Below are 25,982 nucleotides of genomic sequence, written 5' to 3' on the forward strand. Positions count from 1 at the left end.
CAAACTAGGATAACCGTATGCATGAGGACATTCTATGTATGCTGCCTTGAGTTTTTAACTTTTCTGGCGCTTCTATCCGGACTAATTGCTGGACATACGAGCCCTAGTACTCGCGAATCACAATGTTTTTCAAATACTGACAAACATGGATTTAAGCAATACCTAATACATATTTTATGCAATATAAGTGAAGATTGTTATCGCAAGCAAATACAATGAAAATATTTTGACGCGTTGACGCATTTATATCAATGGTAGTTTATCATATGTATGTTGTGACAGTGACTGCTATTTAACAAGAAGTTGTTATACGTCTTAAACAGTTTTTGACAAAGGACACTATGTCGTGTTTTCGGTGACAGCCTTGTCCTGTGAGATGATGGGACCAGGTTTCCAGTCTGGTTCGTTGTTGACAACAACAGCAGAGGTTTTGGTGTCGACCACGCGACGAGATGTACACAGGAACACTCTGAAACACATGGATATGCATTTGTTATTCATATAATAGCTCTTTCCTTACATGATTAGTAGAATTGGATAGCTAATGAGATTGTATCTCAATCTTTCCATTCATTCTCCTGTCAACTTTAGGTACCAAATGTACATTTATTGCAAACGCCAATGCAACATTAACATGGGTATAAAATAGCGAAGTGTAAAAACAATGAAATATAGACATAATGGTTTAAATAGAAGACAGGTTACATAAGTCTTTTTTGGGAACTAACACTATGATAGTGTGACGTAAAGCTTTAACTCACTCACTCACTCACTCACTCACTCACTCACTCACACTATGATAGCTGCTGACAACAGTTGGAATCCCGCACAGACGAAAAAGGCGAAGCCACGCAGTATCTTCACAGTGGCATCATACATCTCGTTGAAAGCTGTTATGCCTATAGTTGATGAGATGATGTTCACAAGTCCAATACCGGCAAACAGTGATCCTGAAATCAATGTTCAACATAACATTACAAACGATATTTAGGAACAGTACTCAACCGCCTATAAAACATGTTACAAAATATTTCACAGTGTCAATTGGCATCTTTTCCTCAAGTGTAAAGTTCCTTTTATTTTTATTCCTTTTAATTAAATGCTTTGTCAGTGAACAAGATGAACCAAATGAATAAAGACATCATCTCAATTATGCTATGGAAATATAATTCCAATATATTCTACATAGATAGTGGTCAGTGAGGTTTTGTTGTTTGTTGTTCAGCGACGCACTTGGCAAACCAAATATCCAGCAATGTGACAGCAGCTTGTAAATAATCGAACCTGGACCAGACAAACCAGTGATGTGCGTTGTCCCAAGTCATCAAGGTATGTGGCCACGCATTTAACCATCAAAATGAGTGTGACCACCCGTTCCAATCAGTGGTCGCTTACAAGCTTAGACTGATGGGGACATATTCTAGCCAGAAATCCCCCGACTCGTTTGTTTGTTGTTTAACGCCACACTCGACATTATTCCAGTTATACCACAGTGGTCTACCGAATGTAGGTTAGACAATCAAGTGATTGATCCACTCATTTGAAATATGATGACATGCAATCATCAAATAAAGCGACAAAACCCTTTCCACATCCAATAGAAAGCTCTGCTTAAAGCAGAGTCGATAGTACGATTCCGACCATGTCATAAGCATGTGTTTATGAATCACTATCAAATAGTGATGATTCGCGAAAAGGTTAGGGTTAGCGCATCCTGCCCCACCGGTGGAACCCTTCACAAACACATAGGTAGAGCATTTATAAATGTCGGTGTATACCTCAGGGTCAATAAAATGTTACACACTGAATAATCTGAATTCTTTCCAGTCTATTAAGTTGTTTTACGTGTCAAATGACATCACTATACTACTATGAAATGTACACTAACAAATTGGAACGTATCTTACGTGGCATTTTAAAAGCTGAAGTATCAGTGTGTGTTTGTGTGATCGTTGTTTAACGCAGCACACAGCAATATTTCTGTTATATGACAGCGGTCTGGAAATAATCGAATCAGAACCTGACAACCAGGTGATTGACAACATAAATATCGATCCCCGTATCCAATAAGATACGATGACATGCAATCAACCAAGTCACCGAGCCTGACCCGCCTCGTAGGATAAGCATGGGTTGATGAGGATCTTTGTTCTAATCGATAATTCCCTTGGTTATTATCAAATATATGTTACTATTAGTGAATTAACCTTTAAAGAAAGCATTCTTTCCAAATTCCCTCAGTGCATGTTACATATATTAAGTTTCAACATATCACTTTACTGCTCAGCTTCAATGCGGTATGTTAAGGAAACTCTTCACGATATATGTGGTTGAATTAATCTCATAGTCAGAATCAGTGAGAGCTTTAAATTTCTTGATTTCTAATTTATGTTTTGAAGTTTTTCTAACAGATAATGAAATAGCAACAACATTGCTTCTGTAGAGCATTTTCGGAATGGTTTACCATTTCCACTCGTTTGAACTAGGTAAACTGTTCTTAATTCTTGTATTTATACATCTTGCTTAAATGAAAGTGTCCAAAGTATACTCTTGACTGTAAGGGCGGTGGGGTAGCCTAGTGGTTCGAAGACCTGGGTTCGATTCCCCACATGGGTACAATGTGTGAAGCCCATTTCTTGTGTTCCCTGCCGTGCTATTGTAGGAATATTGTTTAAAGCGGCGTAAAACCATACCCATTCACTCCCTGTACTGTAAATGGTGACTGACACAAGAACGCTGTCTGTGACTGAAATCCATGACTTCATCTTTGACATCTGTCTGTGTACTCACCCTGCATTTCAGCAGGAGCCATCCGCGACATGATAGCCCTCAGTGTCGGCAAGAAAGGGGCTGCAAGACCATTGGGCAAAACAACTACAACAAAAAGACATCAAACAGCAAATAGCAACGGCTGATAATACTTTCTGATATATATAGCAACCATATAATCTTCCTTGACCATTGGGCAAAACAACAACTACAAAAAGACATCAAAAAGTAAATAGCAAAGGCTGATAATATTTTCTCATATATAGCACAATATAATTTTCCTTGGGGCATGAATTCTCACCCTTTTGCCGGAAACATGCCAACTTCTTGGAAACATTTAAAACCTTGACGCAATTGTTCTGATGACTTACATGAGAAAAGCATGAAGTCAGTGGTGGCCAGGCCCTCAAGGACAAAGGCTCCTGCCTGTATGACTCCTGTTATGATACATATTCCTGGGTCTGAGGTGCACAGATGGAGGAGTTTGATGACTGGAATCCCCAGTAATTGCATGGTGAGGCAGAACGCCATATTAAAGTAGCCAATGAGCTCTGGTCCCCAACAGAAAGGCAGGTTTAGTTGGAAAAGATATTGCACAATGTACACCCCAGCCTGACCGAAAAAGGATATAAAATATGCTGCAAGTATAAGCCAGAAATAGATTCGCGTTGGTCCAAAATCTTTTGAAAAGTAGAATCCAAATACATTTTTCACTGCTTTCATTGGAGTCGGGTATTGAGATCTTCGATCCGTGTGGATAGTTTCTGGGAGAAGAAGAACAACAAGGAGGAGAGAGAGAAGCATGAGTGAGGTTGTAGTTATCGACGGGTAGAGATAACCTAGGTCTTTCATGAAGTAACCAGTACTGACTGAGGAAGCTGCAGCAGCCAGGTAGGTGGTGAAATCTATCACAGCGATCCATATTGTGCGAGAGTTCTTAGGTGGTGTGTTGTCAGCCGTGTAGGCATAACTAGCTAGAATCACACCATTGTATCCCCCTGAAATACCATCTAAGGCCTCGCCAATGTACAGGTATCTCAGATCGAGATTCCAGTAAATAACAGCTGTTAAAAACACATACCTTAGAACCTCTCCAATTAATGGTACTATAAAGAGGAATCGTCGACCAAGAAAATCAGAATATGCCCCTAGAAACAGACAGCTTATTACTGATAAGGAGCTTCCAATAACTGTGAGTATAGTTTGACAGTTTGATGTCCTTTCTTGAACTATTTCCTGTAACATATATCCTGGATCCGACTTGTTAACGTAACAGGTTTGATTTGGAGTGTTGGCAGACCCTGTGCTGTTATCGAACACCTCATCGGAGTACCTCTTGTAAAGATATTGTGTTACCAGTGGATTACGGATATTGACAGCCAAATGGAAAACAAGAAACACAACGTTAGCCTTGAGTAGATTTCCAAGTGTTGACTTGTCTTTTTTAACTTTGTTTTCAAGTAGCGGTGTAGACTCCATGTTCCCCCAGTATCATGCCATCAGTCGATTGTGAATACCACATGATCTGTATCCTAATATCATGTGATAGATGTACAGTGTATGTAGTCGTATCTCTAACATAAGTGATAAACACCCAGTTATCCGTCATCCAGACCTACGCACATATCACTCGTAGGGTGAATGAACTACATATGCATGGCTATTTTTGGAATCATTATGTGTCCTGATTTACTGATACATATATGTCTAAAGTGTCTGAAAATCGGGCACAGTTGATATATATTGGTCAGTATGTTTATTGTACATATTATACTTATACTCATCCACTCATTAGTGACAGAAGTATGTTCTATAATCTTAAACTTTGCTTCATCCATTGATGGTCACAAAGACGAATTAATGGATATCTGAACTCTTCTGCTGAGCAAAGGTACATTATTAATCCATGATTTAACTTTACCATAACCATCCTAGTTGTACGACATATGTATGCCAATTTGGATAGCTTCAAATACATGCCATGGAACCAGATTGATATTCAGAAAGACATTACAATTTGTTACTTATGTTACGTTCTGATTAAACTAATCAAATACAGGTATCAACACAATATATCAAAGTAATTCAGGTAGAAAGAACCTCCTCGGTTACATACTCCACAGATTAAACATTATTGGTAACGTTGGTTGGTTGGCTGGTTGGTTAACGCCGCACTCAGCAATATTCCAGCTATATGACGGCGGTCTGTAAATAATCGAGTCTGGACCAGACAATGCAGTGATTAATATCATGAGCATCGATCCACGCAATTTGGATCGATGACATGCATCAAACCAAGTCAGCGAGCCTGACCACCCGATCCCGTTAGTCGCCTTTTACGACAAGCATAGTCACGAGTAACGAGGTTAAAATACATAACAGTCGGGCATCATGTATGGATTGTACTACTATATAAAACATGATGAGAATAAATGTTCTCTGGTACGTACATGTATATATAGAATACCAAAGGAGTTCTCGTGTAATACCAGTTTTATTTTATGAGCGAAAGTGAATCAGATACCGGAACTATTCACGAGTTTCATAAAATTGCTTTACACGGAAGTGAGTTTAGTATGTTATTTATTATTTGCCCCTTGTGACTTTTTAAAAATTTACTCTCGTTTGTGATGGGCAGACATCTATGCGATCAACAGCATAACCCTATTGAGTTTACCAGAATCAAGCTCCAAACACATCAAAAGTTGATACGTATTAATTTAATACCATAAAACGGCCTCCCTTTAGAATTCAGGAGTCCGACCCAGAAAGCTTTGTAGTGCTAAAGTTATCGAAACTCATAGACTTAGGACTGTCGTGCGCTTTGATAGCCTTGCAGATAGGGGCTCTGCACCACAAAGTTTACAATCACCTCAAAATATCCTATGACGTAGTTTGTTGAATTTTGTTGCATGATCCACCTGCGAAACATGTAACGTCAGCTCAGCAAAGGGATTGCTGGGGTCATCGAGTGTGCATAAGCTCCTCTCAGAGATCTATCATCTCTACATGCAGTGTCATTGAATAACCCGAGGGATGTAGGGAGTTTTCAAAATTTGTCAGTGAAACATGTTCCTGCAGTACTTATGCTAATGCATACACTCACACCATGATAACTGTAGACAACAAGTAACAGGCATCACATTCAATGAAAGCGAAGCCATTGAACATCCTCACGATGGCAGTATACATCCGGAAAGATCATTTTAGCTGATTTTTTTTTTTCATTTGATTTACAGATTGCGCTTTTATCAAGTAAGCATATTTCGTTGTCAAAAATTTGTATGATTCAAATGACACATAACTATTCATAAACTATTCAGGAATTGCACTCACGAATCGATGTAGTGTCATGTCAGAGTCACGGCTCACAATTCAATAATAACAATGTCCAGTTCATTACATGAAATACTTCTCTCTGTCTCTTTGACGTAATGTATCCTTGTGTCAGCAGTAAAAGAAAACAGTCCCATAGTTCAATAAGATGTGGAACTGTTTTCAAGATATCGTTTCAAGAATCACGAATTACTCTTTAGATAAACCAGGGTGAATTGGTAACAGAGTGTGGTTGTTTCATTCAAAATGGTTTCAGTTTCTTATCAACTGTACTAAGATGGAAGCAGTGTTGAGTATCAACATAAACTTTTGTTTAACGTAATTTTTGAAGCAGATTGTTGGTGCTCAAGTTATGTCAGAATGAAACTAAATCACTTCCTCCCCAAAAGCGATAAAATAGACTCTTCAAACGAAGTTCAAGAATTAGAAAAGTATTCGTAGCCTTAAACAACAAAAAGCCATGGCTTAAATGTGCGTTGTTCACAAAGGGACATAAATAAGATGAATTCTTCAGTTGAACAAGTTATGCCTGAGTTCACTTCATTTGAAAGTCATGGATATTATTACTCGGGCTTACATTTACTCATGGCATAGAGAATGTGCACAAGGCAGATGCTGAAATATCATAACAAGATGAAACTTCTGAAGTGATAGAAATAGCACAGGGGTACTTGGATAATGGTTCAACTGCATTTCAATAATAGATTGTATAGTTTGGTCAAAGGTGATAAAAAGCTTGACCTTAGTTGAGGTCAAAATCCAGTTGTAGAACAAAGGGATGACTTCAATGGAAATATGAAAAGCAACAAGTGGTATTTAAGGAGGTCATACCAAAGATGTTCAGAAATATAAGGAAGGGTATTCTGTAAAACAGTCAAAAGCATATGGAAAAATTTGGGGCTTGTGTTACACTGGTGATCAGTATGATATTTCTCATCGCACTGAAGGTAGGTTAGACAACACAGAAAACCAAAAATCGCTGCTGGTAACGGTATTCGGAAACAACTGAAACGCGTTTAGATACCAGTATTTCAGTCTCCTTCAATTACAGTATACAGACTTCTTCAATTGTGACAGTATCATGTGAGGCCTTTAAAGTGACAACATGTGCTAATGTTTCTCCCCAGTACTGGAATTTAGAATAGGAACGTTCTGTTAAAACAACTTAGAAATAAAAGTTCACATATAAAAGTGGACTTAATCAACAATTGAGTGAGTGAGGTGGGTTTAACGTCGCTTTTAACATTATTCCAGTCATATCACGGCGTGTCCGCTTAATGTGAGAGGAAAGCCTGAAGTGATGCAGGTCTCGGACATTTACCACTTCGGTGAAACCCACGAGCACGGGTATGGTGCTGACAAACCTAAAAACATAATCCAAATAGGTAGGTAAACCTGTTAGAATAGTAAATAGTGTAGATATTGGTGAATCTCCCAATTACTGTTTACTGTGACATACACAGTAAGAGCATACAGGAAATTGCTATTATAAGAAAAGATCAAACAAATAGCTGATACAAGTACTTCATCTTTCATAGGCATCAGTTACCGTGTCCTGTCTTGCATCGGTCTGGTACTCACTCTGAACTTCAGCAGGAGCCAACCTCGACATGATAGCTCGCACTGCCGGCAACAGGGGAGCGACAATACCGCAGGGAAAAAACAACTGCAAACAAAATAAATGAGTTTATGGTATATGTGGCAAATATATGATTTTGTTTCCCTTTTCTTGAAAATCTTCAAACTAAAAGTTACTTAAAATTTTGATTAACGTGTTACAGCCTGGAGTGAATATGCATTGAAGTTGTCATCATGTTATTCTTTAAGATGTATCCATTCCTCCATTATAACAGTGCCTTCTCTACCTTATTCTTCAACAGATAATGTCCATTATGACTAACCTGTTAAAGGCATGAAGTCAGTGTTGGCCAGGCCTTGTAGGACATAGGCTCCTGCCTGTATGATAGATGTTATGATACATATTCATGTGTCTGAGGTATATAGATTCCTAAGAATTGCCTCGTAAGGGACAACGCCAAATTGTAGTAGCCGATGAGTTCAGACTCCAACAGAAGGACAGGTTCAGTTGGAAAAGATATTCTATAATGGAAACACCATCTCCACTAAATATATTTCAAAATATGGTGCATTTGAGAACCAGAAAAGGATCGCTTTCGTCCGCAATCTTTCGAAAAGTAGCATCCAAAGCCATTTTTACCGCTTTTACTGGTTTTGGGTTTCGACATCTTCGATCCGTGATGATACTTTTTTGGAGAAGACAAACGACAATGGGTGGAGGGATAAGCATGTAGCAGTGACGGCGGGGTAGAGATAACCCAGATTCCTAATGAAATATCCAATACTGGCTGAAGAAGCTGCAGCAGCTAGGTGGGTGGTGAAGTCTATCAGCACAATGCCTTTTGTGCAGGAGTTCTGGGTGGTGTATTGTCAGCCGTGTAGACATAACTAGCCATCATCACACCATCGTACCGTCCTGATAAACCATTTATGACTTCTCCTATATTGAAGCATCTCAGGCCTTGTTTTCAGCAAATAATGTCATCTTCATATACATGTATTTCAGGAACTCATCGATTAAAGGATCCATAAAAAGACATTTTCGACCAAGAAAATCAGAATATGATCCAAGAAACATACATCTAGAAACGGGCTTGATGTAGCTGTTAGTTAAGTCCGAATGTTTTATGTCCTGTCTTGTACCTGTTCCCGTAATATATATCCTGGATCCGACTCATTAACATAACACTTTAGGATATGGACTGTGATGTCACTGAACACCTCCTCAGCGTACCTCTTGATAAGATATTGCGTTAATAATGGATCCTGGATATTGACAGAAAAATGGAAAATAAGGAACACGACGTTAGCCTTGAATAAATTCCCCAGTTTAGACTTCCTTCTTTGTCTTTGTTTTCTGGTAACAATGTGGTCGCCGTTCTCGTTAACGATGATTTGACCAGCGTTCACAAGGCTGACCGTACCCTTGCTAAGGATTTATCTGAGGTCGTGAATTTTAAACCCTGTAGGCACGTGACTTAGTGACCTCGTTTACTTGTGATGTACGCGAGATAACACAATGGAGCTGTAATATACAACGTGCGACATTTAAATAACTAGGGCCCAAAAAGCTTATTAAATGTGGGCTACATAATTGCATATCAGGTTCATTCGCATACAGAATGACACAGTTTTCGTCAGAGACTATATAAGTAAGACGCAACCAGGTTTGTTTTAAAAAATCGATTCATTGGAGAAAATACTGGACTGAATTACTGTGAATCATATCAGTACCTGGACTTGTATTAACGGTGAAAAAGCGTGGGGAATAATCGAAAATAAATTTGAAGCTTTGTATTGTGAACTTATTTTCAAAGTTTAGGTAATACGTTTAGTTAAAGGTAGATGCAGTGCTATGAATAATATGTGACACAACTCAATTTTACTTAATCTGCGTCGTGACTGTGGACAAGGTGACCCAATATCACCACACCGATTTCGCATACACATGTATGTGCCGGACGATTACATATGAACATATGAAGGCCTTGGCTATACGGTGTTGTATATTGTGTTTTCCATTATGCGACGATACCATTTTTACATTTTGAAAAGGGTTTATCAGAAACTTGTTTATATTAAACCTTTTTGGTACTACTTTCGATTGATTCATTTATTCACTCATTCATAATTTGATGACAGATGCAAACAAGTATGGATACCTTATAATGTAGGTTTATTCAATAAAACAAAAAGGTGTACATGACGCTTTTGCATGGTGTCGGTGTAGCAAGCATACTAAGGCTGTTTATATCCGTGCCTAATTCCATGCATGCGTGCAGTGCTATTCACATTTCAGTGCTCTGTGCTAGGTTGCTTTGGGAAGTTGGTTGACGCCATTCCGTGTCTTGTATTGTCACAGTGTCATCGTGTTCAATACGTCTGTTATGCTTATATGTCAAACAAGCAAATAACCTGAAAGAAAAGACAAAACTAATATATTAATCTCAGTATTCAGGAGTCTGTCATACCACATTGGAGTCTTATTTCGCAACATACACATTTATGTTTAGCGTCGCTTTGAACATTATATCAGTGATATCACTGTGTGGTATCTTAATATGGGCTTCATGACCTTCGTGACCAGGTCATGGACGTTTTAACAGTAAGCACGATTATGGTACTAACCAAGGATCATAATCGCGGCGAATCTGAGATTGGATTACATGATCATCGGATCCTGGCATGGCAAATGGACGGTATTATTCAAAGTGAACTATAGAAAACTGGGCAACCACGCTATTTTCTAACGCAAATAAAAACAACAATTGGGTAACATACTCACACCAAGAGCATAAAGGCAACCACATGTGTTCCAGCGAAGACAAGGAAGATAAAGCCTCGCATGAAGTTCACAGTGGCCTCGTAGATGTAAGCAAACGAAGGGATGAACATCAGCCCCCCCACCTTATCAGCGAGGGTCAGACTCGTAAAGAGAGATCCTGAAATACACTTTTGTTCATTCAAGATCCACTTTGGGATCTTCCTGCCTATTTCTATGTTCAAACACAAAAATACTTCTCTTTCTGTAAACACCAACGCACGACATAACCTTGACATCATCATATAACCCACACTCCGAGAAATAATGTTGGAAATAACTGTATAATAAGTGTTTATAAATATAATTGTATTAAATTATTGTGTATATTATATATTGTTATGTACTTGTTGCAGAAGTGTTATAGAGTTTATACATTATTGATGACATCAAATAGAAAAGTACTGTTTATATATCGCAGCATTTAAATGACAATACATCTATAGGTGGTACATGACTAAATTTGTTGTATGGAACCATTCATTAACTCTGCATCCCCCGATCTACGTCCCAGTTGCAGACTTGGTGTGGAAGGAAAACTTGCAAAAGGCACCCTATGCAAATTTAAGCAATGATGTGTGCTGAATGTGTTGGATGTACACTGCCATATAACATATCATCAGGGTCTGGCAGTGACATAGAATTTTCACGAACCTTCTCTCCTGGTACGTACTAAATGACCGCAGTTGACTCACGAATCTCCTCGGTAATGCATCCTCCAATGACAGTATTCAGGATAGAAAATGTTGAACGCAGCACATACCTTGACTGTCTTTCGGGGCCATTCTGGACATGATTGCTCTGATGACAGGTACGGCAGCAAAAGAGAGAGCTCCCGCCATTGCATCTGAAATATAAAAAGGTTAATTCAAATAGCGAAGTTAAGAAAAAAATGAAAAAGTTTTTAAAAAGCATGGCGTCTTCTTTTATCCGTCTTAAACATTTGAAAATGTGAAATATGTTATATCTTACATCCATACATCATCCAGTCTGTTGTTGCAAAGCCATGGAGAAGGTCCGCGACTATGAAGGTAAAGGCACTGAAGACACCAATGACCTCGTCTCCTATGCAGTAGTGCAGGAGCTTGATCAGCGGCACACCTAAGAGCTGCTTGGCCATTGTTGATGCCATAGTGAAGTAGCCTATCCTTTCCGGCGTCCAGCAGAACGGCAGGTTCATCATGAATAACGTGTTTATGTTGATTACCGCATTAGCACTGATTTGGGAGAAGAAGTAGCACATGAGACCCAACCAGAACAGGCTCCGTACCCGACAGGTGTTGTCAAACAGGTACAACCCTACCACGTTTCTTATCCCCTGAGTCAGGTTCACCTTTGATTTGTTGGTCTTTTTGAGGGAATGCTTACTTTCCCGTATGAAAAAGACGACAACAAGAATGAGCACCCACATGATGAGAGCAGACACGAGAGATGGGTAGAAATACCCCATATCCTGTATGAAGTATCCTGTGGCAGCACTGGTACCTGCATAAGCAATGCTGCTCGTTGTGTCTATGACTGCTATAGCTAATGTCCGAGACTTACGGGGTGGTGTGTTGTCTGCGGCATAAGCATAACTAGCCAGGAGTATACCGCTGTTGGTACTACCCAGTCCACACAGAACTTCCCCGATGTAGTACCAGTTTAGATCCAGCTCCCAATGAATGATGGCAGTTAGCATGGCGCTCCTCACCATGTCACCAATGGCTGGCAAAATGAACACGACCTTCCTGCCGAAATAATCAGAATACGATCCAAGAACTAGAGAACCGACTAATGCTGCGGCTGTATTGACGAGGGAAAAGTACATCTGTTGGCTTGTTGTGGCTTTCTGGGCCATTTCCTGAAGAATGTATCCTTCGGATGTTTTGTTGCTGTAGCAGGTCACGTTGGCTGGGCTGACACTGTCCCCTGAGTAGTTGCCGAAGACTTCCAACGACAACCTCTTATAGAGGTACTGATCGAGTGTCGGGGCATGAAAGGCTGACGCTACGTGGTACAGAACTGCTACAATGTTTCCCATCACCAAGTTCCTGATATTAAGGAGAGATTCCCCCTCCTTGGGTTTTTGTAGGAGTGGTTTCTTCTCCATTGTTGTGGTAGCAGTAGTGAATATAGTTCATGTGAGATGTAAATGTATTAGACTGCTAACATGACACACACATAAACTATGCCGCATTGATAACCATGTGTCGCGTGACGAAATCCTGCAGATAATCATGTGAAAGCGCCTCCATAATCTAGAAGATCGAGCGTTTAACCGGAGGGCGGAATAGGGTCGGTGGTCCGATCACCTGGCTACGTCATACCTGAAAAGGTTGAAAGGTGGTACTTGCAGCCCTACCTTGCATTCGGCATTAAGGAGATATAGCAAGATCTGGTCGGCTCGGAGACAGTATTTTGGTGTGGGTATGCATGTTAAACTGGTCATGTTATCTCGGTGAGCCAGCACTATAAAACCAATAAAATGCCTCACTGGTACAAGTAGCAAAAGGCACATGCATGTTGGTCCTAAGTGTAGGGGGGAGGGGGCAAGGGTAGCCCAGTTGTCTAAGGCGCCGCGATTCGCTGTGCAGAGTTGCGTCCCTTGGGCAGGTCAGAAACCTATGACTGTGGGTTCGTATCCGGTTCGCCCCGATTATGTTTCTAGGTTTGCCAGCACTATACCCGTGCTCGTGGGTTTCACCGAAGTGGTAAACGTCTGAGACCTGTATCATTTGGGGCTTTCCTCCCACATTAAGCTGACACGCCGTGATATAACTGGAATAATGTTAAAAGCGGCGTTAAACCCAACTCACTCACTCACACTCAGCTAAGTGTAAGAATCTTGAACGAGACGTTAAACCCTATTCGAGACGTTACACTCCTCTTGTGCAGAAACAGGTACATTCATACATTATGTGTGTGTTTCATACACACGCCATCAACCAGTGGTGGGTGGTTAAAGATCACTCGTTATGATACATGGCCCTGCGTCTGTCGTGACCATCAGATATTGTGCGTTTTCACAACATAACTATGCTATTTATCTATTTACAATAATTTCCAGTTGGGCATTTGTAGGGACGCCAAGCATGTAAACGTGATGTCTCATATCTCAGAATGCCCTTGGATAATCACTGCATCATACCTCAACCTACAAGCACGGTGGGAGATACTGTTTCACATAGTTGAAAACATTCTCAAGCCTTTCTCGAAATCATGGGCCCTGTTCCACACAACACACACCACGTAAACAGTGAAATGATATACCCTACCCCCCAATTATTACAGGTATGATTAGGGGTAGAAGTTTTCAGATTATCTGACAAAGACTGTAAATTATCCCAATAACGTCACACAGCTGCCTAGGAGGGTGTCATGGTAATCATAGTTTCAGATCATCCGATTATTTCATAAAATTTCTTTGAAGTTATATTTATTGTGTATTTTTAACCGAATCACCGGTAGGTGGGTAGAAAATGTGTATACAACTGATTGCTATTTCCGGCTTAGTTTACGAGAAAATACACACGGTAATTCTTATTTCTGCATATAAAACAATGCCTAGAAGAAGAGATGCAATTTAAATGGTAAATAATCATGTTTAGTGATAATGTTTCTAAATTCCACATTTGCATTGATCAAGTTTGTTATCACCTGATCCTTGACCTGAATTCTCTGAATGGATACTATGTAGTTTATCATTGTACATAATATTATGTTGACAGAGAGCTGCGCCTTTTCAAGTCATACATGATGCATTAATCAACAACAAAACACGTATCAGTTGGGCTGCACCTCTTTATTGTAAACCTTTGTTATTATATACGGCTTCTCATTATTTGATGTTCCAGTCGAAACAATCGAAATTATAGTCCTTAATACGCACATTTTAAATCCGCGAAGAAAAAGCCCATCCATATTTCAATACTTTCAAACTTGGAGTGTTGTTTCCCTTTAACATTACCCAGTGCTTGGGTAAAATAGGTAGAGAGCAGTTATGTATCTCCATTTGACGATGTGGATAGTTGATAACCCTATCAATGTCCCCGCCAGCATGTAAACATGGACTGCACTTTGGATTAAGAATCGGCCAGGTGAAGCAATTTTACTGGTCAAGAGTTTTACCAGCTGAGTTCAACACAGGCCACAACAAATATTGCCAATAATGTATAGAGGTTATCACGCGAGTATCATGCATTATGAATAAAACTTGTAATGAGAGAGCATCGGTAAGGTAAATGCATATATTGTGTTTGTTCCCTTATACAGGATATTTACCATCCCAAAACCCACAAGCGTTATACGTTCTTTATCGCATATAATGTAATTCTTAATTTTTAGCCCTACAAACGGTTCCTAGTTGCAACATTGCAAGTTTTCTTGGCATGTGCGATTAATATATTGCGTCCAAAGGTCGGTGCTTAATCACCAGTGTGTGTTTGCGCGTGCGTATGTGCGTGTGTTTGCGCGCACCAACAGAATTACTTAGTCGAAGCAGGAACGTCTAGTTACGACAATAGGCGCAACACATTATATGCTAGGTATTAGCTGAAAGTATCACAAAAAGAACAAACAGGTCGAACTATGCATCTATTTTTTTATGTCTATGGTTAATCATCGGAATATACTTTTCTCTAAGATGTTCAAACTTATCACATATTAATAAAACATCAAATTCATCGTGAATTTCCCCTAATTGGCAATTTTTACAAATACCCATTTCAAAGTCCCTTTTTTCATATCTACGTCAAAAAGTTAAGCTGAAATTGCGAAATGACACTCTGAATTTACATAATGCCCTGACAACCGATTTATCATCCAACATACTTATATACTTCTCTTGTTCTGATACCTTGTTATGGCTAAAGATATTATACTATCGTGCCAGTTTTGACTATACATATCCTGTAACCTTTGTTTAAAAGAGTATAAGAACGAATTTGTATCCCCTACATCTTGGGATATCTACACAAATTAATAGCCACATGAAAATAATAAATATCTGACACTGGGCACCCATTTCGTTTTGCCTTTGTCATCGAGAGCTTTCAGTAGTTTATAACATTGGTAAGGATATCTTTGCGGCTCAATCCTCAGTGATGTTAACCAATATTTTGTCTATCGAAGTTGACTTAATACATGAATGGGATGACGTCCTGTTTCACCTAAAATAGATTTGCTGGAAGCATATTTTCCAACCATTAAAAAGCGCTTAAAGTAGGAAGCATTTACTTTTTCAAAAGCGTCATTATATTTTGCGCCCTATGTTTCTGCTCCATATAGCAAGATTGGCCCGATTTTGCCGTTAAATATAGTAAAAGCTGTAGAAAAGGATACATGTATAATTTGGTATTAAAATAAATATTGGCATAATTGCTTTTGATGCTTGCGATGCTAGTTGTTTGCACGCAACTGACCATGATAGTTTAGATGATAGCGCCAAGCCTAAATATTTAGAATAAGTAACAATATTTACTAGGCGAAATCATTATATGTCCATTTTTCATTTTTGGCAATGATGCCTCCATTTCTAAAAGAAATCACATATGTTTTTGATAAATTAACTTCATATCCCCATCCACTGCAAAATGAATATAACAAATTTAATTGTTTCTGTAAATCATTAACAGAATATGAAAACATTACAATATCATCAGCAACTAGAAGTAACATCTCTAATATCTTGTGTGACAAACACACCATGATGACATGCGTTATATATTTCTGTCACGAGCTCATTAGAGAAAAACACACAACAAAACGGGACTAAATATACATCCCTGGCGTACACCACTAGATGTTAGGAAGCACTGTGTTCTACCAGATTGTGTTTTCATGCAAGCCTTTACCAGTGAATACATATCTCTATCTACATAATCGAAAGGTTTTTTTTAAATCTACAAATGCACAATAAAAGCGACTCCTAAGTTTACATAAATATTCTGAACCTAAAGCTAGCAATATAAATAGATTGTCAACCGTTGGATAGTTTGGGCGAAAACCAGCCTGAGATTCAGATAGAAGATTATTCACATCCAACCAAACTTAGACGCTTTTATGTAATAAAAGTAAACACCTTTCCCCTTACATTTAAAACAGAAATACCCCTGTAATTACTAGGCTCAGACCTTGTACCCGATTTGTACAATGGCAATATCATACCAACGTTCCCCGACTCCGGATACACTCCAGTATTCATAATTTTATTAAATAATAATTTTAGATACGGTATCAGAATTTTGCCTGATAACCTATAACATTCAGCTGGTATTCCATCTTCACCGGCAGATTTTCCATCTTTCAGATTTTGTCAAGCACACTCAATGTCTTTCTCTGATATTTCACCTGATAATAGATCATCTGTAAATGGTTACTCGTTGCAGTCTTCACGTGAATGGGAATTTACAAACTGCGTTACATAACAATGAAAGGGTTTGGCTTCCAAGTTATTAAATGCAGGGTTAAGTAGGTCTTTAATATGAGTGAATAAGATATCTGGTGATAAGGAGTAACTAGAGGTATTACCTCGTATCGCCCTTTTTAATGAATTCCAGAAATGTTTACAGTCTCCATGTTTAGTTGCCAACTTTAAATCACCACACAGTTTTGCATCGTTCTTCGTCTTTTTAAGCATTTCTTGTACTCAGATATCGCATTGAGATAAAGGTGTAAATTGACATCACATTTATATGTTCTAAACTTGTTCCGCAACCTATATTTTCTAGATTTTAGATTAGTACACTCTATATCAAACCAGGGCGGTTGTTGCTTATCGTGCTTTGTAGCTACTTGGACATATGCTCCTGCATTTCTACCACAATAAATTAAAATATCGCTAAATTTCAACAGTATCAACATTATGTTTTAATGATATAGAAAATTCATCAAACATTCCTCTGGCACGGGTGGCCCAGTCGTCTAAGGCGCCGCGATTCGCTGTGCAGAGTTGCGTCCCCTTGGGCACGCCAGAAACCTATGATTGTGGGTTCGAATCCCGGTTCGCCCCGATTATGTTTCTAGGTTTGTCAGCACCATACCCGTGCTCGTGGGTTTCACCGAAGTGGTAAACGTCTGAGACCTGCATCACTTCAGGCTTTCCTCCCACATAATAGCTGACACGCCGCGATATAACTGGAATACTGTTAAAAGCGGCGTTAAACCTAACTCACTCACTCACTTACTCAAACATTCCTTAACTCGCAGTGCTGCATAAATATTTTTCATACGAAGTAATCTTATCTTCAGGGAGTCTGTATCCAACTGTATGATTTATTAACAAATGAGTAGTGTCAAGCCTCTTATTGGGTTGACAGGCTGAAGAGTACATCTGATTGGCAAATGGTCTGACTCAGTTTGCTGAAGAACCGACACATCTATTGTATTTGTGAAAATATATGGGGAAATAATAAAATAGTCAACAACGCTGCATCCAGAATGTGATACATAAGTAAAATTGCCTATGAAACCTGATTTAAATCTTCCATTAACTATATGGAAACCAAGTATCTTACACATATCTAATAATTCTAAACCATAGTTGGTTATGCCTTTATCTAGAGATTGGGTTTTAGTGTGATATATGATGGAACTGCTGCTTCAGATATTCCGCCCATAAACACATTGTGCTGTTCTATAGTAAGTGACTTGGAACTATTTTTATGTAGCAGTGGCAGCTGTATTAGTAGTATAGATCGCTGCTGGACCAGAAAATCCAGTGATTGACATCATGCGCATCGATCCAAGCAAATGGGATACGATATAATGCGTCAACCAAGACAGCAAGATCCCGAGTAAGTTAATGTCGTATTGACCCTCATAATAGTTTCTTACCTAAAGGGCGATAAGGCGCTAACGCGATAATGCGATAACGCGAAATCATTCAAAATGTCTCTTTGTCTTGCCTTAGTTAATTTTATCATTGTCTGCTTGATTTGTTATGCCAACAAAGCGACAGTTCCATATCTATTATTCCATCTATTACTGCACACTTTAGGAGAAACCCCTTCAAGAAAGTATAGGGAAACAGCTTGAACCTGTAAATTACTGATTTGTAATGAATCTAATAAAACGTAAAACACATAAACTCAATCTGAACTGTGGGGCAAAAGAAAGTATACACCCATGTTTGATGGTGTCTAAAATTGATAACCCCCAAGAAATGGTTATTAGATGGTGATGTATTTCATTCGGGTGTCAGAGTTGTGTTTTGCATGTTCAGTGTTTCGGCAACTGTTTTCAGCCAAGTAACGTTCGTGATGTTTTGTTGGAAACTAAATTGTAAATCTGCAGCATGTAAGGCTAAATCACGACACAGTGCCTTTTGTTCTCAACACTGAAAGGCCACAGGCTCTTGGTACATGTTTTACGCTGAATATGCGGAGAGGCTGTACACTCAAATGAATTTTTAATTGACATGGCATGATAAATATACATGTACGTTTCGAACAGTATTTGTATTGATTGATTTCATCAAAGAAACACATTTATCTGTTTTTGGATGAACGAAATCAGAGTCACTGTCTTTCTGTAACAACGTTAGGGCAGAGAATCCTGGGAAGAATACGAGTAGGAACATATATAATGATCGCTGCTCCTGATTGGCTGTGATATTAGATCGCCACGTGACTGCACGTGTGAACCGCTCCTCTCAAACGACGCCGACAGAGCCGGTGACGAATATGCCCGAGAGCCACTGTCCTGTATCGTCACTTCTTCTTCATTATATATGCCGTGTTCAGCACCACGGGACCGACATGCGAACACTCTGAAATCATAATGGACAAACACATGACGAGTACGCTTGATGAGGCAAATGAAGCAGGATCACATTCCCAGTCTGCCTAATCAGTTTTATTATCAAGATCAATTTATTAATTAGCGATTACCCAAGTCGTACATGTATGTACATAAAAAACAATATCAACATACTTAATATGTGCGACAAAACTCTTTCCATATTCATAAGAAATAGCTTCTGAAGGCAGAGTCGATTGTACGAATCTAGCTATATATGATGAGCATGGGTTTTGGAATAAACTATCAAATAGTGATAATACAGCAGAGTCCATTGTACAGAACGATACGGTATATAGACAGAGTTTATACTGTACTGAAATTGCTGTCATTATGCTGCAAAATGATTCATGAACACATACATGCATGTACTTATAAAATGTTTGAAATCGTAGAATGGACAGCAGGGATTTCTAATGATTATGGAAAGGGTTTTGTCGCTTATACTTATGTGGAGAGGATTATTATGTTCCTCATCTGTATTTCTGTGGTATATTACTCTCAAGGTTTAGTTCATCATAGCTTGTGCAATAGTCTTTTTTAATATTGGGTTCAGGTGCTGGGCAGTGCTTTGGTGTATACGCACATGAACACAGTGACAGAGAGCAGTTGTAGACCAGCCATGACGAGATAGACACTCCCTCGCATCACCTCAACAGTGGCCTGGTACAGGGAGTTGAACACCGGGGTTCCCAACAGGGTACACACTGCCTGAACCAGCATCAGACTCGTGAAGAGAGAACCTGACAGAAGATTAAACCAAGAGTGAACCTGTCAGATGATATTACCAAGAGAGGACCTGACAGAAGATATAACCAAGAGTGAACCTGATTGAAGATATAACCAAGAGAGAACCTGACAAAAGATATAACCCAGAGAGAACATGACAGAAGATATAACAAAGAGTGAACCTGACAGAATATATAACCAAGAGAGAACCTGACAGAAGATATAACCAAGAGAGAACCCGACAGAAGATATAACCAAGAGTGAACCTGACAGAAGATATAACCAAGAGAGAACCTGACAGAAGATTTAACCAAGATAGAAGCTGTCCTATGATGTAACCATTCAAGAAGTGAGAACCTGTCACAATTTATAATCATTTATGGGTATTGCTTTTGGCAAGATAAAGCTGACGTATTGAAAACGGTATCCTTAGGGGTCATATAGGGATAAAGATGAAAATATGAAAGGTTAGGAAGGTTTTATTTTCAGTGCTTACAAACAAACATGGAGTTGCCCTTGTCTATCGGCGTTCGAGTCAGAATTAACCATCAGGGATCTGGACTGTTGTACAGTTATGACACGTGAAGAGAGAACTCATCACAAGATATGAACATGTAAGCACTCTCTGTACCAGTATGAGAAACGTGAAGAGAGAACCTGTCACAAGATATGACCATGTAAGCACTCTCCGTACCAGCATCAGAACCGTGAAGAGAGAACTCATCACAAGATATGACCATGTAAGCACTCTCTGTACCAGTATCAGAAACGTGAAGAGAGAACCTGTCACAAGACATGAACATGTAAGCACTCTCCGTACCAGCATCAGAACCGTGAAGAGAGAACTCATCACAAGATATGACCATGTAAGCACTCTCTGTACCAGTATCAGAAACGTGAAGAGAGAACCTGTCACAAGACATGACCATGTAACACTCTCCGTACCAGCATCAGACACGTGAAGAGAGAACCTGTCACAAGACATGAACATGTAAGCACTCTCTGTATCAGCATCAGACACGTGAAGAGAGAACCTGTCACAAGACATGACCATGTAAGCACTCTCCGTATCAGCATCAGGCAGGTGAAGGGAGAACCTGTCACAAGACATGACCATGTAAGCACTCTCCGTACCAGCATCAGACACGTGAAGAGAGAACCTGTCACGAGATATGACCATGTAAGCACTCTTTGTACCAGCATCAGACACGTGAAGAGAGAACCTCTCACAAGATATGACCATGTAAGCACTATTTGTACCAGCATCAGACACGTGAAGAGAGAACCTGTCACAAGATATGACCATGTAAGCACTCTTTGTACCAGCATCATACACGTGAAGAGAGAACCTGTCACAAGATATGACCATGTAAGCACTCTCTGTATCAGCATCAGACACGTGAAGAGAGAACCTGTCACAAGACAAAAAACCATAAAAGCACAAATCAAACAAATAATTGAATCAAACAATCTATTTGCTGCTAAGTATCAGTGACATTTACATCAAATAAAAACAACAATTTCCTATAATTTTTCATATATGTCCAAGTACATGTACGTTTAGTGAAAGTTGATTTGCGCCGAAGTCAGCAATATCCTTGCTTTATCACTGCGGCATGTGAATAGCTTAATAATCAAGTAGTTTATGCCAACAATGCGATCCACGTGACCTTAGTCAGGGTCAACAAGGTTACTGTAACAACTGAATCCCTACTTAAGAAGGTTCTTCTGATAAGCATTGGATACTGGGTATGGTATTTGTATATGCTGATGCCTCTTAACAATACCATATCTTTAATAGAATTCGAAGATAGACATGTTGTATTTCAGTACTTTTAATGATTAATACCTTGTCTGTCTTTTGGTGACATTCTGGACATGATCGCTCGAACCGTCGGGGAAATCGCAAACGTGAAAGCCTCCAGTCCTGCAACTGATTTAAATAATTCTTTATCACAACCACATCAACATTATGTTACCAGTATGAGGTTTTCCTTATTAAAGTATGTATTTTAGGTCAGTGAGTGAATGTTGGTTTTATGTCAAAGTCAGCGATATCTTAGCCATTACACGTCGGCCTGGTGAATCGAAAATAAATCTGGGATACTAGTGTTTGATAGCAGGAGCAGCGATTAAACACACGCTCACATATTATGATCACATGAGCATCATATAAGACGACTCTAGTGATCTACTTTGCCCCAAATCAAGTTGGATTTACATTTGGTGAATTTGTTTTAAAAGATTGTTCATCCATTATCATGTGATGATGTTTCTCCTGCATCTTACCCCCATACATCATCCAGTCTGTGTACGCCAGCCCACGGAGAGTATACGCTGCCACCATCACGAAAGAGCTGGCTATTCCAATGATCTCATCACTGATACAGTGTTGGAGGAACTTAATGATCGGCACACCAAACACCTGCTTCAGCGCAGTCCCCGCCATTGTATAATACCCAATCGTTTCAGGAGTCCAGCAGAATGGTTTGTTCAGCACATACAGCGTTCCAGTGTTGGATACACCACTCGAAGGCAAGATGAAGAACAGGTACGTCACCAAAGCTAGTATAAACAGGAGACGGGTCTGTTTGGTGTCATCAAATAGATAAAATCCAACAATTCTTTTGATGCCTTTGCGGGGACCAAAACACTCTTTCTGTTGCACTTCTGATCGCGGCAGAGTCTCCGTGACACACAGAAGAACAAACACGACCGCCAGTAACATCAATATGACCGAGGTGAACGAAGGGTAGAGGAATCCAGTTCGCTGGATAAAGAATCCACTTGCCGTTTGGGAAGCAGCATTTGCAAGACTCAGAGTTGTTTCAAGAACGGCTATTGCTATAGTCCTGGTTTTCTTGGGAGGAGTGTTGTCGGCGGTGTAGGCATAACTCGCCAGGAGGAAGGAGTAGTCGTAACCCGTTATACCGGAGATTATCTCCCCAATGAAGTAGTAGTTGAAGTCCAGTTCCCAGTAGATGATGGCGGTCAGTGTACAGTATCTCACTATACAACCCGTCATGGCCACAACAAACATCACTTTCCGACCAATAAAATCAGAATAGGCTCCAACGAATACGATATTCAGAACAACAAATATACCCCGGGCCACTGTGAAATACATTTGTTTCCTTGATGTCATTTGCTGAGCCTTCTCCTGAAGAAGGTAATGTTTATCTGACTTGTTTACATAGCAGGTTTGATTAACAGAGACGTGGTGAGTTTCATTTCCAAACACCTTTTCTGTCATCCGTCTGTATAAATACTGGTCCATTGTAGGATTATGGAAATTAGTTGCTATGAAATATAGACATACCACGACGTTTCCTATGACGAGATTCCGAATGTTAAGGCTTTGACCTCCAGGCTTGGGCAGCAATGGGAACGTCTCCGTGCCCCGGCCACGGGTCTGCTTGTCATATACACTCATGTTAAAGGTTGTGTGGGTGGGTGTACGTTAGCCCGGGCCCCACTGAAGATGAGGTCGCAAGTACATGCAACGACGATGAACACCCACGTCATCACCGTATACAGCAACTTAACACACAAGGTATAGAGTACGTCGTCCAAGTGGCTAGGCTGTGTTCAAGTAAAAGGTGTATAGAGCGTTATGCTGTGTGTGTACTTTGATTTACAGATAACTGATAACCCCGATGTGCTGATCATATCTGTAAACATCCACAATGATATACATATATTGCTATAGTCCTAGTTTTCTTGGGAGGAGCGTTGTTAGCAGTGTAAGCATAGATACGTATATCAATAAAAAAATCAAATTAACATATTAACCTTTTCGTCACAAATTGCATAATGGACATAAACGTCACTTCGTAAATTGCATAAGGGATATCAACTTCACGTCACAAATTGTATAATGGAGTCCATAAGCTTCACGTCACAAATTCTCAAGTGGACATAAGCTTTAGGCCATAAACTGTATGATGTATATATATTTTACGTCACACTATTCACGAGTATACAAGAAGTACATATAAAGAAATTCACACAAAATGAATCGCCCACGGTTACACATGATTGATTAGTGTGAAAGTATGTAATTGTATGCTAATAGTTCTTCGGGTCCAACAGTTTGATATTCTCATGTGGTTGTGGTTGGGGTACGGGTTGGGGTGTGTGGGTCTGGGTTTTTATCGCAAACAAAAATTGTCCCCGAAAATTCAAGAAAAATATTATTATACTTCAAACTGTTGAAAACAAATTCATGGCCAGAGTTGCAAATAAAACAATATCTGGTTCTGTAGCTGTAGCTGAACAAATAAAATATCTAATTTCGATACGAACTCCCACCCCCTCCAGAATATCAAATGGTCGGTCCCTTAAAAGCTTAGAAAATGATATTCGAAACGCAATGTAAAATGTCACCTACAGTCGTGGATATATGAAGACACGTTTCAAGGCGTTACGCGGACAACGTATTTGCCTTATTTGCGACGTGAAGTATATATTCATTATACCCTGGTATTGAAGTCAAGAAAACATCCATTTCACAATTTGTGCCGTGACAGGCATATATCCATTGTACCCTGTTTGTGATGTGAAAGTTATATTCATTATACTATTTGCTACGTGAAGGATATATTCAATAATTATGCCCCATTTGTGACTTCAAGAAAATATCCCTTGTACCATATGTGACGTGAAAGTGATATATCAACTGTAACATTTGTGACGTGAAAGTCATATATCAACTGTACCATATTTGTGAAGTGAAAGTGATATCCATTACACTATTTGCGACGTGAAGGATATAATCGTTAAACCCCATTTGGGACGGAACAAAATATCCATAAAACTATTTGTGACGTGAAGGATATAAGCCACTAAATGTTATTTGTGACGGGAACGGTATCTACACAATATACCATTTTCCTTGAGGTATTGCTCCTGTATATCCAAGCTGCAAAATATGAAGGAAGATGCAGTTATTACGTCTATATTGTTGCTGATAAATGTCTAATTGACAGATGGTTGTGTAACTCAATAAAAGAACGACATTGGCACACATGAGGTATCTATATTTAAATCCATTTTTAATGTGCTATATACATCGACTTCTCGAAATGTATTCATCAGTAAAAGTTGTACGTAAATTCATATGGTTTTCCTTCATACAGATAACCGCTACAGCGACCGAAATAAATAAAGCAACATACAAAATATATTGATGTTCTATCAATACTCTCATTTACTTTAATTTTTGTACAAAGAGCTAGGGAGGTGTTTTACATTTTGAGATAGATTTGTCCCTCATATATTACATTCAGATTGAATTTAACAAGAAAATGACCAGGAGAACTTGACCGACAAACCAACGTACTTAAACGTGAAAGTCGAGTCCATTGTGAAAGCGACAGGCACTTACAGTCTAAGAGAGATAACTCTAGTTACCTGAAAAGAGAACGAATGTGAACACTGTCAGTGAGTTGGGGAATTCTAATGTGTCAAGTAACTGGTAAGAAATGGTAAGTGATCGCATGTTTTGTACATGTTGCTGGATGTATGGTTAGGTTGTGTGGAAGTGACGAGATTGTAGAAATGTCAGTTTGGGTCTAGATCTTAAATATACAAGTCGTGTTGTGACCAACTGTGTTACGATCTTTTACTATTATGTCTATGATGGCGTCTTGACGTTATCATGAAAACTACACACGATATTGTGTTTATAGATAAATATTTCATTTTCTACTTAGCGTCTGTAAATCAACTAAAGCCTGAAACTGTTACAGTACATAATATACAACATAGACAAAATAATGTCCGAAGGAGACTGAACGTAATACCCAGATGTATTGTTCTGGGTGTTTAGTTGTAATGGCAGTTTGTTTTCCCAAGGTTGAGATTTCGTTTCCTAGCATCAGTGTTCTGGTCCCCATAGCAATCTGAGGCAATGGAAATTCCACATATCGCAGCCAGAAAACACAATTCCACAAAGTGAATAAGAAAAGTA

The 25,982-nt window shown here is 39.2% G+C and overlaps 3 protein-coding genes across 5 annotated transcripts; all 3 read right to left on the reverse strand.

The window, feature by feature from the left end:
• Positions 1 to 205: 205 nt before the first annotated feature.
• LOC124125323 (solute carrier family 46 member 3-like) lies at positions 206 to 4,911 on the reverse strand. Of its 2 annotated transcripts, XM_048403496.1 has the most exons (5): positions 3,851 to 3,966; positions 3,141 to 3,320; positions 2,791 to 2,874; positions 794 to 950; positions 211 to 469 (listed from the first exon to the last, which is right to left on the reverse strand). In XM_048403496.1, exons 2-5 carry the CDS (start codon positions 3,298 to 3,300, stop codon positions 340 to 342), a joined length of 531 nt encoding a protein of 176 aa, XP_048259453.1. In that variant the 5' UTR covers positions 3,301 to 3,320; positions 3,851 to 3,966; the 3' UTR covers positions 211 to 339. The 2 variants fall into 2 exon arrangements, with proteins under 2 accessions (XP_046344565.2, XP_048259453.1); XM_046488609.2 differs by having other exon boundaries at positions 206 to 469; positions 3,141 to 4,911.
• Positions 4,912 to 9,863: 4,952 nt separating this feature from the next.
• On the reverse strand, positions 9,864 to 12,700 carry LOC124125334 (solute carrier family 46 member 3-like). The gene is made up of 4 exons (XM_046488622.2): positions 11,477 to 12,700; positions 11,268 to 11,351; positions 10,469 to 10,625; positions 9,864 to 10,098 (listed from the first exon to the last, which is right to left on the reverse strand). Exons 1-4 carry the CDS (start codon positions 12,594 to 12,596, stop codon positions 9,972 to 9,974), a joined length of 1,488 nt encoding a protein of 495 aa, XP_046344578.1. The 5' UTR covers positions 12,597 to 12,700; the 3' UTR covers positions 9,864 to 9,971.
• Positions 12,701 to 18,876: 6,176 nt separating this feature from the next.
• On the reverse strand, positions 18,877 to 23,589 carry LOC124123724 (solute carrier family 46 member 3-like). Of its 2 annotated transcripts, XM_046486912.2 has the most exons (4): positions 22,301 to 23,589; positions 21,861 to 21,944; positions 19,869 to 20,025; positions 18,877 to 19,253 (listed from the first exon to the last, which is right to left on the reverse strand). In XM_046486912.2, the coding sequence occupies exons 1-4, from the start codon at positions 23,442 to 23,444 to the stop codon at positions 19,025 to 19,027; spliced, it is 1,614 nt and encodes a 537-aa protein (XP_046342868.2). In that variant the 5' UTR covers positions 23,445 to 23,589; the 3' UTR covers positions 18,877 to 19,024. The 2 variants fall into 2 exon arrangements, with proteins under 2 accessions (XP_046342868.2, XP_048258929.1); XM_048402972.1 differs by lacking the exon at positions 18,877 to 19,253 and having other exon boundaries at positions 20,020 to 21,423.
• Positions 23,590 to 25,982: the final 2,393 nt, after the last annotated feature.

The sequence above is a fragment of the Haliotis rufescens genome, unplaced genomic scaffold, assembly GCF_023055435.1.
Source record: "Haliotis rufescens isolate VD_foot unplaced genomic scaffold, xgHalRufe1.0.p SCAF_3, whole genome shotgun sequence".
Classification (NCBI taxonomy): Eukaryota; Metazoa; Mollusca; class Gastropoda; order Lepetellida; family Haliotidae; genus Haliotis; species Haliotis rufescens.